Source organism: Macaca thibetana, chromosome 18 (assembly GCF_024542745.1).
Source record: "Macaca thibetana thibetana isolate TM-01 chromosome 18, ASM2454274v1, whole genome shotgun sequence".
Classification (NCBI taxonomy): Eukaryota; Metazoa; Chordata; class Mammalia; order Primates; family Cercopithecidae; genus Macaca; species Macaca thibetana.
Window position 1 is genome coordinate 7,126,975 of NC_065595.1, and position 16,489 is coordinate 7,143,463.

The following is a 16,489-nucleotide window of genomic DNA, read 5'->3' on the forward strand; positions in this document are numbered from 1 at the left end:
GAGAGGTGGAAAATTAGATTTAGAAAAATTTTTCAGAACTGGAGGAAGATAATTGATGTGCCAACTACTATGAGTAGGAGTGATTAGAAAATCCATACGTTAGGTGGAGAATTAGATTTAGAGAGAGAAATTGTTCTGAGACAGATGGTAGCTAGGTAGTAATGACAGTAAATCTAGATGAGTTTATAGGTTGAGAGTGGGAAGTTTAATAACTTCCTAGCTCGTGGAGTCTTTGTTGATGGAAATGAGAAAAGTAAACATTGTCCCTGATTGTTTTCTCCTTTACTTCCCATGCCCAATCCATCAGTAAACCTAAAATAAAGTGATTGGTCATTGAATGTTAACTGTAGGGTTTGTAAATTTGATCAACTTGCTTGAACCCAAATATAATCATATGCTTAGAAGAACTAATCACAGAATAACTGGGCTTCAGGGTGAAAAGGACATCATAAGTAATGCCATCTGCCACCCCACCCACGACGAAACATACACGAATACTTGTTTCCTATGGCAGCATTTAGCACTTCTCATCATTAGCTTTCAACACATCGCTCTAATTTATTCCTCTGTAGGACAAATGAAAAAGATTTACTTACATGGATCTTGATCTTTGAAATTTACTTTTGAAACCTTTTAAACATATTTGTGTTTTTAACCATAGCTGCAACATCATACTCAAACATATTTTTCCAATGCAAAAAAATTGTATTTTACCTGTTTTATATATAAAATTGCTTTAGGTTACGTCACTCCCAATTCAAAAGAGAAGTCTTGAAGAACAGCCACATGGAGAGTCCAGACAGGCTCAGTAGACCAGATGACATTCTTAGCATTTACAAGTCTGGAATGAATTCAAATAGAAAATGACAGTATGGGAATCTGGAGGTCCACTGCCTAATTCTGATTTCAAGCCCTACCACTTACAGCTGTATTCTTAGGCTAGTTACTTAATGTCTCTGTGTTGTCTGTTTTCCTCAGCTATGAAACAAGCATAGCACTGTTATGTACCTCATATAATGTTAAGGAAGAAAGGATTTACTATATTTAAAGTAATTAGAATAATATCTAGTACATATTAATTACTGCAGTGGTATTTGCTATTTTCATGGATCTAACTAAATGAAAATAAATTAAGAATTAAAATGAGACAACAGAAAAAACTTAGTCATGTAGATATATCTCAAACTTGTATTCTTACTTTTCATTTGTGTAGACTATTTTAGAACTCTGGGTCTCATAAAAATTTGATTGACTTGTATTTTAGTTTGTATTATAGGAAAATTCTTGAAGATTATAGTGCAGTGCTTAAAAATATAAATTGATTCCAAAGTCAGCATTCTTTTTTGTAGCATAAGTACTAATTTCTATCAAAATACTGGATTTATTTTTCTACGGCCAATTAATAAATGGTTTGCAGTTAAATATTGGCGCTGCATATTAGCTCATTAGATTTGAGGATAATTATGAAAAACACTGTAACACGACTTTAGTTTTTCCACATTTTATTTGTCATTTATTTGATAAAAGTGTAACACAGTCAAGACAATTTAAAAATTCTGATGAGTTATTCAAAGCCAATGCAAATAATAGAGATTGTTAGGTAACTTAGAAAACTAGTATAGATTTTATTTGATACCACTTTCAGTGTGTACTTGTCAGTAAGAGGGAGAACGATAAGGATGAATGACACAATTCAAGATATCTGAGATTGTGGAAATTTGAGGAAAAGTATTGTTCTCTAAGACTATCCTGTTAGGTAGTTGAGCTGTGCATTGAAAATATCACAGTATCAAAGCTGATTTTATAATCAGAAGGTTTGTAAACATAGTTGTGTCACCTGGTCAGGAAATGACATATATTCATGACCAATTCTGGGAATACCACTGTATTCTGTGATATACTTGGCATACATGAGTTGTAAAAACCTAAACAAACAACATTCTTATCTCAGTTAAGGAAAGTAAAACTCAGAAATATGAAATGATTGGTTCAAAGTTCTAGAGTCAGCACTGAAGCTGTTTAGGTCTTAAATCAAAACAAGTTGCATTTTTCTAAAGTTGTCAATTCCCTATTTCTTTCATTTATAAAATGAAGAGGCCTCTGATATGATTCAGTTATAATCTAATCAGTTAACAGTGGTTTCCAGAAAGTTCATCTGCAATGTGGCTAGCAGTATGAAATGTCATTGGATTATGAAATAAATGCATTGTGCAAGCCTGAGCTATTAAATTGTAATTTAGAGTTCTACTGGAAAAAGGTACCCATGATACAAACATGAGATTGGTTGGGCCAGATGTTCTGCAGCTTTTTAGTCTGAAAACTCCTTTCCTCTCCTAAGAATTATTGAAGACCTCAAAGTGCTTGGCTTATTGGCTGTATCATTCAATATTTATTATATTAGCCATTTAAACTGAGAATATTTTAAATAGCTATTTATTAAGTAATGTACAAATTATGCCAATAAACCAATAAAGTGGTAAGATAAATAGCATATCATATTAAAATAAATATGAAGACATTAATGCATACTAAAATATTAATTGGAGGAATGGCATTAATTTATATTTTTTGCAAATCTAGTGTCAGGTTGACTATGCTGGATTATCACCCCTGCTTATGCATTAAAGCTGTTATGAGGTGTTGTTATGGTAGAAGTAGATGAAGAGAACCCAGTCTAACAGAGAGATGTAGTTGGAACAGGAAACAGTATCTTTTTTCTTTTTTTTTTTTTTTTTTTTTTTTTTTGAGATGGTGTTTCGCTCTGGTTGGCCAGGCTTGAGTGCAATGGCATGATCTCAGCTGACTGCAACCTCCGCCTCCTAGGTTCAAGCAGTTGTCCTGTCTCAGCCTCCCGAGTAGCTGGGATTACAGGCATATGCCCCCACACCTAATTTTGTATTTTTAGTAGAGATGAGGTGTCTCCAGTTCGTCAGGCTGGTCTTGAACTCCCAACCTCAGGTGATCTGCCTGCCTTGGCCTCCCAGAATGCTGGAATTAAAGACATGAGCCACTGCTCCCAGCCAGGAAAGAGTGTCTTAATAGGCTTTTCAGATACTGGTGATTATTCTTTTATACTGCACCAAAGCTCAAGTGATAGCTTCTTAAAGATTAGTTGCAACAGGGAATATGCAACTGTGTTAATGAATTTCTTTGTATTCTGTTATATTAACATCTATTAGTGTATTTTCCTCTTAAAAGGGCTCTGTTCCACATGGATGCTTGTTTAACTTTGTGCATTATTTATTTGGCAGTTATTGGATTACTATTATGCAGAACTGCTAAATGTTGACACAAATCAAAAATCACATTTGTTCACATCAACAACAATCTCATTTAAAAAATTCTCTCAGTGCTGGGAAGCTGTCAAGTGCACTGTGGCAAATTCATCTCCTTCCCTTGAAGCTTGAATTTTATCACTGGCAACAAATATTGTCAGTTGTTTTTCTTAAAATCAACAGACTCGTTTTGTTCATTTTCAACAAAATGTCTGCCCAACATCCAAATCTAAATAACTGTAATATGTTTTTCAAGCAAAAATGATGCTCCACGAAAAAAAAATGGGTAGCTCACACAATTTGAATAACTACAAGGTGCTTTTTCTTGAGAAAAACAGGAAACAGTTCAGGCTGCAGCAAAAATACCTTATCCATGCTTAACGATTCCTCTTACAGAATATTAAAACATTTGCTCTAGACTTCAGAATTTAAAACCATTGTTTTTAGTGCTTCATCATGATGATTCTAAGTAAACTTCCTTTTTGTTTTCCTACTGTGCAGTTGCATGACAGTGAATTATGCAGTGAATACTAGCTGCTAAGATTTGGTACCACAGTCCTGATTCACTGCTAAGACACCAGCAGTTTTATCCACCACTGTTTTTGTGCCATCAATGCACATGTCAACCCAGATGTCCTACCATAAACCGCAGGATTTGAAAGTTATCCAAAAATTTGAATATTTCAGCACTACCTCCATTTGTTGTCAAGCATTCACATAAAAGATGATCCTTGATCATTGGCCCATGCTGACATTGGGCAAGTTCAAGCAAAATAAGGAAGCCCAGCAAAGTCTGTATATCCGTTATTTTCTAGACAACAGTGAAGTTCTCCAGACAAGGCATTAACTCTGTCTTCTTGTCTAAGCTGAAACTTTAATCAGCACGTTACTGTATGTTGGGAAGGTGGCAGTGTCTTGGTTTCTTTTACTGACTTTTCATCCAGTAGTCATTCAGCAGTGGCAGGTGTAAATGGCTTTATTAGCCTCCTGTGAGCTTCTTGACCAAGGCCTCACAATAACTGCGAGACATTTCAATGAGTTCACTATGTTGAGTTTGAAAAGTGATATTTGGCTTTTAAAGAACGAACGATGTCTATATTTAAAATACACTTTTTAAAATAATTCTTATTTGTCTCAATGCTTCCATCACATATTCAGAATAAAACCACTCAAAAATGCCTGTTTTTCTAAGTCCTAATAAAGTAAATTATTAACATCTATAAAGTGGATGAAAAGATAGATTTTCTCATATTTTCATTTTTATTTACAGGTTTGTTTGATTTTATTTGGAATAGAGTCTTCCCTTCCATAAGAAACCTGTTTGAAATGTCAGTTTCACCTTTTTTCATAATTTAGAAATAGATGGTGTGACCGTGATGGAGAGAGTGAGTCTTTTAATCTCCCCTTTCTAAGACAAATTTCCATCCTTCACCATAAGAAAAATATGGTATAACTATATTTTATTTAAGAGGAAATATAAGTAAGCCCTGTATTGTTATATCTCTAGATAAAGTTTATTTGTAAAAGGTTTCAAATTAGATAGATAAGTAAATAGATTTACAAAATAAAGCAGCAAACGTACTTAATTCTTGCTGTGCTTCCATGTAACCTTAATAAACATTTTGAAGTTTAAAAATAACATCATATTGGACAAAAATCAGGTTACTGGGATTGTACTAAGAACTGAAAATAACCAGTAAGTGTCCAGTAAAATCACTGAGAACAAACTAAGCTAATCTCTGAAAATGTGCGTTATTTACACCCTAATCTTAGAATATTTGAAAATACAGGCCGGGCGCGGTGGCTCAAGCCTGTAATCCCAGCACTTTGGGAGGCCGAGGCGGGCGGATCACAAGGTCAGGAGATCGAGACCACAGTGAAACCCCGTCTCTACTAAAAATACAAAAAATTAGCCGGGCGCGGTGGCGGGCGCCTGTAGTCCCAGCTACTCGGGAGGCTGAGGCAGGAGAATGGCGGGAACCCGGGAGGCAGAGCTTGCAGTGAGCCGAGATCGCGCCACTGCACTCCAGCCTGGGCGACAGAGCGAGACTCCGTCTCAAAAAAGAAAAAAAAAAAAAAAAAATACAAGCACATACTTCATTAGTCATAGTAGTGTTAACGCCATGTCATGTAATATCTGGAAAACTCTTCCATATATTTTTGAGAAAATGATACTGCAAAAAGACAAATAGAATTTTAGTATTATTATGAAAATAGTGACCTTTGGATCTCAATAACGGAACGCTCCTGAGCTCATAGAATAATAGTTGCAATAACATTTTAAAAACTTTAGTAATTTCACATAATTGAAGTATATTACTTACTGAGGAAACGTCAAATTGGAGTCCAGGAAAGTGCTGTCTGTGCTCCACATACTCACTTATAAAGTGAAGCTGATGGAGTTTCACATTTCCAGTGCATGGAAGAAAGACAGACCCTGTAGGAATATTTTAAAGACGACTGTAAGCACCCAGCCTGTGGGTAAAGTTAACTTTTGTCTGCATTTATTGGCCAAGCTCACTTCCATGGCCACGTACAATTGCAAGGGAGGCTGGAAAACAGAGTCTAGATGTGAGCCTAGAAACAAAAAGGGAGAGGTTTGTTCAACATGAGGCTGCTTTCTAATAGAGTGTCTAATGTGATGTATTTACTGTGAGAACCTGCGGATTGGAAAAGTGTTAAGTGTAAAGTCTTGCAATTACATCAACATATAATAAAATCAAGTTGGGGTAAAGTAACTGTATTATTTATAGGAAGAGACGTGTTAAATTCAGTACTGAGTATGATCACCTAGTATGCCCAAGCACTGTTCTAGGTCCTGGATAGAGAGCGTCAAGAGATACAAAGTCCCTTATAGCACATTTTTAGCACCAGGGACCAGTTTTGTGGAAGACAGTTTTTCCATTTTCTGGGGTAGGGTATGGTTTCCAGATGATTCAAGTGCATTACATTTATTGTGCTCTTTTTCCATTATTATTACATAGTAATATATAATGAAATAATTATACAGCTCACCATAATGTAGAATCATTGGGAGCCCTGAGCCTGTTTTCTGCAACTAGATGGTTCCATCTGGGGGTTATGGGACATAGTGGTATTAGAAGTGTGTTGCTTATGTCCAGTCTACTCCATGATCTTGTTTCAGTTGCTGTCACTGCGGAAAACCTTGCTTCACAAAGATAGGATGTAGGAAATGGGAGGAGGCTTTTCAGTGTGTTCTGTGACAATCTCAGGCTCTTCTGCCTTGACTTTAATCCAGAACGTATGGAGATTTGAAGTTGTCTCAAACACACTTTTAAGGCCACCGTCATTGGCAGTATCAGGCATTTGATCCTCTTCTAGCATGGCTGAAGTCCATTCACCTGGCTTATTTGCAAATGGGTCATGGATCTATTCCTTCCCAGTTCCGGGGACTTTTTTGGTTGGGAAGTAATACTCAAGCTCTTCCGAGAGCAGAGATGGGTGCTCGTGCAGCAGCTGGGAGAAAGAAGGCCCCGACTCCGTGTCTTTCAGAATTTCTGCTGACGTTTGAAAGATGTCAGAAATTCCATTGTTCCCTTGTCACCCCCATAATTCCAGTTTGGCTTTGAATGCAGTCACTTTATCTGCTGACTTGAACACAGTTGTTGTTCTCCCCTGAAGTGACAGATTGAGTTCGTTGAGCAGGTTGAATATGTCACACAAGTAAGCAAGTTTTGCAGCTCAATCTGTGTTACTGAAATGTGTTGCCAGGGATGACTATTTGTCTACAAGAAATCTCTGGAGTGGCTGTCTTAACTAAAAAACCTCTGGCCAGTGATCTACATTGGGAAAGCCATCTCACTTCTGTGTATAAGAGAAGACGTGTGCTCAGCGTCCGTCTCCTCAGAGCTGCACAAACATATGTGAGTTAAGGGCATGTACTTTAATGTGGTTGATAATTTTAATCACATTCTGAAAAATATAAGTACACATGACATTTTTTGTCTAGCAAGCACAGCATTTCTGTGTGGATGACACAGTGCATAGACTCACATTCCCTACCTTTCACTGAGGTAGGGAAACCAGAAAACTGTCCCGTCATGGCAGCCACTCCATTCGTGTGTATCCGGACCCAAAATGACTAATTCAGTTTTCCTAATATATAATCATTCAAAGACTTGAATAGTTCTCCAGCTGTGATGTTTGGCAATAAAAGTGCACATAACATATCCTCATGCACATCCTCCTGCAAATATACCATACGGAAGCAGATACTGTTGCCTCGTTGTCAGTATTGGTAGACTTGTCATCCCAGATTGCATATCACGGTGACTCATTAATCCTAACAATTGTGCATCAGTATCTTCTGCCATTTCATCAGTTCATCTAGTTATGGTGCTAGCTGAAAGGAGCCATCTTTTGAACTGCAGCCTCTCCTAAGAGTTCATGGCAGATGTCCTCAGCAGCAGGCAGGATCAACTCTTCACCAATAATAAAGGGATTCTTAGCTTTAGCAATGAAGCGAGCCACTAAGAATGATGCTCTCAGTGCAGACACATTTGTTGAAGTGATAGTTTTCAACAATTGCTACTGTTCATTATGTTTACGTTTTTTTCTTTTAAAAAACTAATGAAGGGTGCTTGGTCACTATGTGGCAAAGCAGTTTTGAAGGTTTAATGGCTTCCTTGGATAACTGGTCGCCACACATTGTACAGAGAGGTCTTGGAGAATGTGAACCATCTGTTGCAGTGAACCTGTAATTTAAGTAGGACTCTTGGTATTCTCTTTAAGTGCAGCTTTCTTTTTGTTGGCAATCTTAGGGTCTTCTGCGGTCTAATCATTGGGTCTTTAACCCTTTTCAAAGAAGCTCTCTGATGACATTTGTTTTTTAACTCATTTTGGCTAGGCTTAGCTTGTGGGCTTACCAAAACTGTGACAGAGACAAGTGTGCAGTGTGGGAAAGAGGCATGGATGGAAGTATTAAATAAAATAATGTGTGTCATGTGTGTGCCACATGCAGACTAAAATAAGTGGCAGATTTTGACTTAAAGCCTGCCCCCAGATGCAGCTGTACAACTGAAGTACATCAACTCACTTGCTACTATAAAGCCTGCCACCAGATGCTGCTTGTTACTTGCCACTCAGTGATAGGGTTTTGATATGTGTCTGGAAGTGATTGAATTATTATGGTGCAGTCAAACTTCTTTGCTAATGAATTTGCTACTGTTAATTTGTTAATTTGCTAATGTTAATTTGTATTTCCGGCTGCTCCCAGTGCTACCGTCACCACCCCAGATCATCAGGCATTAGATTCTCATAGGGAGCATGCACCCTAGATCCCTCGCACGCACAGTTCACAATAGGGTTGAAACTCCTATGAGAATCTAATGCTGCCGCTGACCTGTCAGGAGGAGGAGCTCAGGTGGTGACATGAGCAATGGGAAGCTGCTGTAAATACAGTTGATGCTTCCTTTGCTATCCTGCCTCTGCTCATCTCCTGCTGTGCGTACCGCAGCCGGATGGGGAACCCTTCCTTACAGAGCTTCTTGATTATGGAGCAGTGGAAGTAGACAGTTAGTAAAAAATTAAACAGACAAATAGTTAAATAATTGTAAATTGTAATAATGTGAGGGAAGCAAAATTAGGGACAGTGCTGTTTTAGAGAGGATTGTCAAGGAAGGCGTTTCTGAGAACATAATATTTGAGCCCAAAACCAAAGAATGAGAAAGATTCAATTCTCCAAAGCCAGGAGAAAGGTATTGCAGAGAGACAAAAGAACAAGTTCCTGGTACAGAGGATAGGAACAGCCTGGGGTGTTTGAGAAACAGGTGAATGTGATCAGAAAGAAGAGAGTGGAACCAGCAGCATGGAGCCAGGGACCAAGGGCAAGAACTTACAGGGCGTTAAGATGCATTATAAAGATTGATGGTCTTACTCTAAGGAAAGTGGAAAATCAGGAGAGTTCCATGTGTAATAGTTTATTTGATTTACATGTGTAATAGTTTATTTAGGTTGCTAAGTAGAGAACAGACTTGAGGGATAGATCCAGAGTAGAAGACTAGTTACCAAGTCCAACTTTGTCGTGCATCTGCCTAATAATTCTTGTCCTCGCCCACAAACAACCTTGGCCAATCAGTCTTTATAATCTTAAGTTGAATTTAGGCTGTTTAAAAAAAAGAGTATTGTTTATTGGGTTGTTTTTGCAGGTCATATGGCCCATCTATTATTGTGATATTAATATAAATGGAATTGCAAAAACAGTTTTTTCTAAAGTTTTGTTTTTTAAACTATCAGTGCTATCACTGTTCATACAAAGACAAAAATAAATTTTCAGTTCCCAGAACTGGCATTTCTCTCAACATTGCCTGGAATGAGTTATAAAAATGACAAATGTTAGCCTTCAAACTAGAAAACAGAGTATCAACTACATTCCACAAAAATTGTAGAAACAGGCACGTAAGGCTGAAATATTCTAATCAAGGAGGAGATAATGAGTGTTAATTATGAATATAATTAAGCATTATTCTTAATAAGAAGGATACAATGAATAACAAAAAGTCTGGATAACAGGTCATCAAGGTTGATGGAAAAATAAGGAAGATACGGGGGACCTTATCAATACCAATGAAACTGCTTGATGGAAACAACCAATTTTAGCAGTGTTATGCAAAACATAGCTTTTATTGCACAGTAGGTGTTAAATACATATTTATTGAAATAATAGCTATATATCTGTTGAGTTAGATGAAGAAACAAATTTCTACCAGGAAGTGTCTTGGTCCAAATGATCTGTGATGTCCTTATTTTTTAAATGGAAATTGCTTACAGTTTCTTTTTTTCCTTTTTTTCTAAAAAGATTTTTTAAATCTGTTTTCAAAACAGCTTTGCAAAGGAATCTGTAACTTGTTTCAAAATTTATTAACACTTTCTAATAGTGTCTGTAATAAAATAAGTCTAAATAGCTCATGCGATCAGATTGTGTAGTATGGCCAATCCAGGCCTTTCAGTTTCAACAGATCAGTTCACATAACTGTTTGACAAAGCAGGAAACAACAACAAAAACAAAACGTTTAATAACGATAACTAAACTAACAATCAGCCTGTAGTTACAGGTTTTGCATGTCCAGGCACACAGACATACAAAGAAATGCACTTAAATACACACATGCATATTAGCACACATAGTCTTAATATCCAGAACTAACCTCTTACAGAAAGAATGCTGCTTTTTATATTGCAGTCCTGAATTGTTGTTGAGCAATGTCTCATCAAATATTTCTAACTCTAAAAGATTTAAACTTAGAGCTGATGCCATGGTAGTATAAGAACAAATACATTTCCCAATCATCTTTTAATTGTATGCCACATTCCTTTAACATATAGTCATCGATGCCTTCACTCACTCATAAGTCAAAGAAACCTCAACTCAAAGTGACAAGGGCTACAAGGGCGTGTATTATTTCAAAAAGCGAAAAGCCCAATTTCAGGTAGTCAGGAAGAATAATAAGTTCAAGAGATCACCATGGTAGTTGTAATTAATAACAATATATCCTGTAATCTACTGTAAAATTGCTAGAATGTAGACTTTAAGTGTTCTCACTATGCAAGAAAATGATAGATACATGAGGTAAGACATGTGAATTATCTTTATTTAGCCATTCGACAATGTACACACATACCAGAACATCACATACCAAAATATCACATTGTACACCATAAATGTAAACAATTTTTACTTGTCAAATGGAAAAAAACAGTATAAATCTTGGAGAAATGCAACTCCAGAATAAGTTACTCTATAAATATATACAATGACTATGCACTTGTAATAATTAAAAATTTAAAATTTTTTAAAAATAGGAATTTATGTGTATCAAATAAGGTAATACAGTGTCTCAGTGACATCATTAATGATTCATGGTTCTACACACTTTCATTGTGCTCATCATCACAATTAGCCTTTTCTTATATTAACACCTTCAACATTGAAAGTTGGCTAATGCGTGATTCCACGACGTCCGATACAAGCATGACTGCAATAAGAGCCAGAACAATGGTATACACCTTGTCTCTATTACGAGGAAGACTTTCTCAGAAGCTTTCTAAAAGGCTCATCTTGATATTTCATTGACTGTATACCTGCCTCAAAATCAGTTCCAGAAATGAGAATGAGACCACCAGTTTGCCTTTTTACCGTTAGAAAACGTCTTAGACTCATGAAACAGCAGGCCTTCCCTGAAATACGTAAATAAGCAGAGGACAGGTGGCTGAGCCTGGGCTTGACTGCGAGGAAGATGAGGAGAGTGGGTGTCAAGTTGACAAACTAGAATACTGAGGAATGCTTTGAAAGTTAGCGTAGTATGAAATGTTGCAGAGAAAGATTTGACGAAAACAGGATTGTTCAGTCAGCCAAAGGAGAGGAGTTCTAGATTTTACATCTTAATTTGTGCTTCAGATATTCTAGTTAAAAACTGTGTTACTACACTTTACAGAATGTTTTGAATCAGCAAAGAGGATAGTATCTAGAACACAGGGAAATTGCCCCAAACCTTGAATTACTGATGGATACCTTTTACAAGAACATCTATTCTCCTGTTATGAAGGATAGATCATATAATTAATTTAATCATTCCACCTATGGAGTTATAGGTAATGAGTAAGATTTTTGTCTGATAATTAGAGGCAGGAGTGGCATTAGAAAAACAAATTTTAATTGTGTTTTTTGTATTGAGAAAAAAACCTTGTAGTAATACTAAATTAACATTTCAGTCCCAACATCATTATGCACTTTTTATTTAATCATTTACTCTCCCCTAATGTGTTTTTAAAGGCAGATTTCTGGATAATTTAATGATGTATAACTTAAAATCAATGTTAAGTAATAAATGTAGAATGGGACTAATTGTCTTTTTCTCAATTTTTAAGATCCTGACTTTAAGGACCTTGGAGCTTTGAAACCATTACCAGGTTGGTAAAATAGATATTTCATATGTGTTCAGAAGACTTTGCTTTCTGCTATGAAATACACTTTTGGTTTATTATTCAAGATCCATTTTTGTGTGTTTGTTTGGCATTTTGTTATTTAGCGTGTGAGTTTGAGATGGGCGGTTCCGAAGGAATTGTGGAGTCTGTACAAATTATGAAGGAAGGCAAAGCTACTGCTAGCGAGGCTGTTGATTGCAAGTGGTACATCCGAGCGCCTCCACGGTCCAAGGTCAGTCTTAAGATGAAACCCACACTTGACAGCTGACGTGAGAAGTGTCTATAACGTGCATTGCTTTGAAACAACTGGACATGTCTAATACATTTCAGAGTGCAGTCATCATAGGTTATGATTTCATTTTGATTTTTGAGATGTAACTTGTCTTCTCTTGACCAATCTAAATTTGATGTCATAAATAGCAGTCTAGAGAGTGAGTTGAATAAATTATTTGATAACCTAGACAAGAGACTTTAAGGTAAGTCAGCCTCTGAAACGCAGATTGAAATGGTATGCAAGAACCATGGTTCTAACTATAATCACACTTATGCTCTTATTGTCAACATCTGCAGTTGGTTGATTTTGTAAACGAAAATTATATCTGTAGAGGTTTTTCTGGGGCCTACAAAATCATTAATATCTGGCATGTAAAACACAAGTGTGGCAAGGGCTGGCAGCAATGGTAACAGGGCCTGGGAGATCCTGTGCCCATTTGAAGGAGACAGGCATGACTTAGCTGCCTGTGAAGCTCTGTGTGGTGCTGTTATGAGAAAATGTGGGTCCAGCATTATCAAGCCCTGCATTGTTTCTCATAACTTGCCAGAAATCTAGGTTTTATGTTAATCACCCTGATTTTTGAGGGTTGGCAATACATTGCAAAAATTAAAAGTGTTACATGTATTAAGCTAAGTCTATTGTGGGTTAGATTTTGACTCAGACCCCAATTTTGGAAACATTTCCATGGAGCAACTATGTTGATTCTGTTTATGGAAACATTTTCCAAAATACAGAGGATGAATCATTTTGTGCCAGCAGGTGTCATAGGACTAAGGTGTTATTTGTTCATTCTCCTGCTTTTGTTTTTATTCCTCAGTTACAAAGTTGTAAGAAAAAATATTGACTTACTAGATTTGTAGTCATTTATTTATTGAGGCTGAAACTGTGTGTTATTTAATTAATTGATTTTGTGACTCAATAAATTCTCAAGCCCTCTGCTGGAGACATGAAAAAGCATGCCAGGCCCTGTTCTCAGGTGTTTCTGTTTAGTTCTTAGACAAATATGTAACAGAATAATCTAAGCAGTAAGGTTAGATCATTGGGGTATTTGTAAGGTATAACAGAGAGAGAGAAAAGACCCCTTACACCAGATAGGGTAAGTCAGTGGTAGACTCGCACAGCTGTCAGTATCCTGGTGAATCTTCATGAGAAGTATTGTGTCCGGTAGAGTGAGAAGGCTGTCCAGGCAGAGGGAATAACATCTATAAAGTCATGGAATCATAAAAGAGAAGAGAGTATGCTTTTTCAGGATTTAATGTAATTGCACGTGACCAAATGAAAGCGTGGATAGGGAGGTGGTATGGATTTTTCAAGCTAAAGTGTTCTCCAGGCCTCTCTAAAGAACTCAGCCTTCATCCTGAGTGCTTCAGTGACATGGAAAAACAAAGCAGAAAAGTGATATGACCGGCTTTGCATGTTAGGAAAATTGGTTTTTCCTGCAACGAAGCACTGCAAGCGGAAGACCAAGTGGGAAGCTGTGGCGGTGATCCCAGTGTTGGAAATTAGGCCACGGTGGTCCAACGTGAGGGAAATGTTAGAGAGAGATAAGATAGAATTTGGTGACTGGATATTTAGGCTGAGGGGAAAAGAAGAGCCACTTTTTTTGTTTGTTTGCTTTTGTTTTTGTTTTGTTTTTGAGACGGAGTCTCATTCTGTCTCCCAGGCTGGAGTGCAGTGGTGCGATCTCGGCTCACTGCCACCTCTACCTCCCACCTCAAGCAATTCTCTTGCTTCAGGAATTACAGGCGTGCACCACCACACCTGGCTAATTTTTTTTTTTGTATGTTTATTAGAGACGGGGTTTCGCCATGTTGACCAGGCTGGTCTCGAACTCTTGATCTTAGGTGATGTGCCTGCCTTGGCCTCCCAAAGTGCTAGGAGTGAGTCACTGCACCCAGCGAAGAACCTCTTTTGAGGGCACTGGTATTTCTTCACTTGATTTTTTCTTGCATATGTCTCTAGGGTTCGCATATAAAATGGAAATGTGGCACCTTTCCCCCAACTTTCGGTTTTTCTGCTTCGTTTTTCCGCATGTCACTGAAGCACTCAGGATGAAGGCTGAGTTCTTTAGAGAGGCCTGGAGAACACTTTAGCTTAAAGAATCGACACCACCTCCCTATCCACACTTTCATTTGGTCACGTGCAATTGCATTAAATCCTGAAAAAGCACACACTCTTCTCTTTTATGATTCTACGACTTTATAGATGTTATTCCCTCTGCCTGGAGAGCCTTCTCACCTTGTCTACCAGACACAATATTTCTCATGAAGATTCACCAGGATACTGACAGCTGTGCGAGTCTACCATTGATTTACCCTGAATGTAAGGAGATTCAGAGATCATGCTCCAGCTTCCAGCTTTGATGCTTGCATTTCTCTTTGCCTCTGAACAAATCTTAGAGAAAGTTAATTGCATTGTGAAGAAAGACAGTTATTTTTCTTCTATTTTTTAAGTCCAAAGCTTTTGCTCACATAAAACCATAAAAACCCACTACCTATATTACCAGAGAGCTAGGTTGCAGCTTATTATGCTTTTTTCATAAGACGTGGATTGACGTGCAAGGGCTATTTGTTTTTCTTAAACTCTACGAATGGAAAATTTTTAAAGACTTTTTAAAAAACAGGATTATATGTGCCCCCAGCTTACTGTCATAACCAGGACGTTTGTCACTATGGTCTTAAGGAGAAGGTTTTCATGACAGTGTAAATGCACACCCTTTTTTTCCAGCTGGTAAATAGACTGTCTTTTGTACAATTCCAGAGCAACAATAACCGATGTACCTGTCTGTTACAGAATGTGGCATTCTGTGACCCAAAGGGAAAGCTGCCTGCAGAGCTGGACAAAGATGGCTCTATTGTAACAGGCTTTCTCTGTTAAATTAAAGGTTAGAGGATGGGAAGTGGCTTTGAATACTGTGGAGAAAAGCAAGGACTGGAGATTACTGCCTATGTGGACTTTCTATTTTTATAGAGTTCCTAGCAGCTTATGAGAATAGACTATCAAAGCGCAAGTTAAACTTGAAATGGCTTGTGGTGAATATTTGAATGACACCTGGTGACTGAACCATATTGCACAAGGAAAGTGCTGAATAGCTTACTTGACTGTATTAAAATGTATACACATTACGACTTTTCCAGCTTTTGACAAACAGAAAATATAATATCTGATGTCTCCTTTACTAAAGAATATTAATCTAGATGGTCCCGTTTAATTAGAATGTGATTAATCTAGATTTCTTAGAATTTGGAAAACCAGAGGCAGAAAGAACCTTGTTACTGACTACGTCATTTAAAAGATGAATAAACTGAGTCAGATAATGAAATTCAATGTGAGTTGACAAAGGAGTGTAGACATACGCCTCTCTGAGCAAATACTATGGCCTCCAATTCAGAATCTGGTCTGGAAAATAGCCACCAGAATGAAATGATGGGAGACCAAATCATGGTAACTATTAATTTCATGAAGCCTGGACCGTATTTATCTCCAGATACCCAGTGCCAAGCACAATGTCTGTGATTCAATTAAAACTCATGGAATAAATAAACTGATTATTTCTTTTTTTAAAAAAGGATATGGTACCAATCTTCAAACATTTGAAGGACTGTCACATGAAACAGGAATAAAACTTAATCTGCAGGAGTAAGACTTTTAAGTACCGCCATTTATTTGAAAGTTTGAAACGAAAGAAATAGCTTTTAATGTAACACAGAGAAGCCTTTTATTTTAATAACAGTCATTGAATGAGATTTCACCAGAGGAATCCAAGCAGAGGCTGGCAGAGATTTTGAATAATAGTTAAAAGTCAAGTAATATTTTGGCACAGATAACATGAAAGTCATCTGAAAACCAAATTTAATGAATCTATGATAAGTGACTTGCCCAAATATTTGGCTAGTTAGCAACAGAGCTGGAGCAAGGTTAACATCTCCCAATTCCTGGCCTAGTTTGCTCTCACAAAACCACATTCTTTGAGGAAATGATCAAGGTTTTTAAAAAT

General features: G+C 37.2%; 1 protein-coding gene across 2 annotated transcripts in view; it reads left to right on the forward strand.

The window, feature by feature from the left end:
• The window catches only part of NETO1 (neuropilin and tolloid like 1), a 126,584-nt gene that overhangs the window by 63,113 nt on the left and 46,982 nt on the right, over positions 1 to 16,489 (forward strand). For both annotated transcript variants that reach the window (XM_050767900.1, XM_050767901.1), the window contains exons 5-6: positions 12,162 to 12,203; positions 12,323 to 12,450. In XM_050767900.1, the coding sequence (XP_050623857.1) occupies positions 12,162 to 12,203; positions 12,323 to 12,450 (170 nt within the window). The remainder of the gene's footprint in view (positions 1 to 12,161; positions 12,204 to 12,322; positions 12,451 to 16,489) is intronic.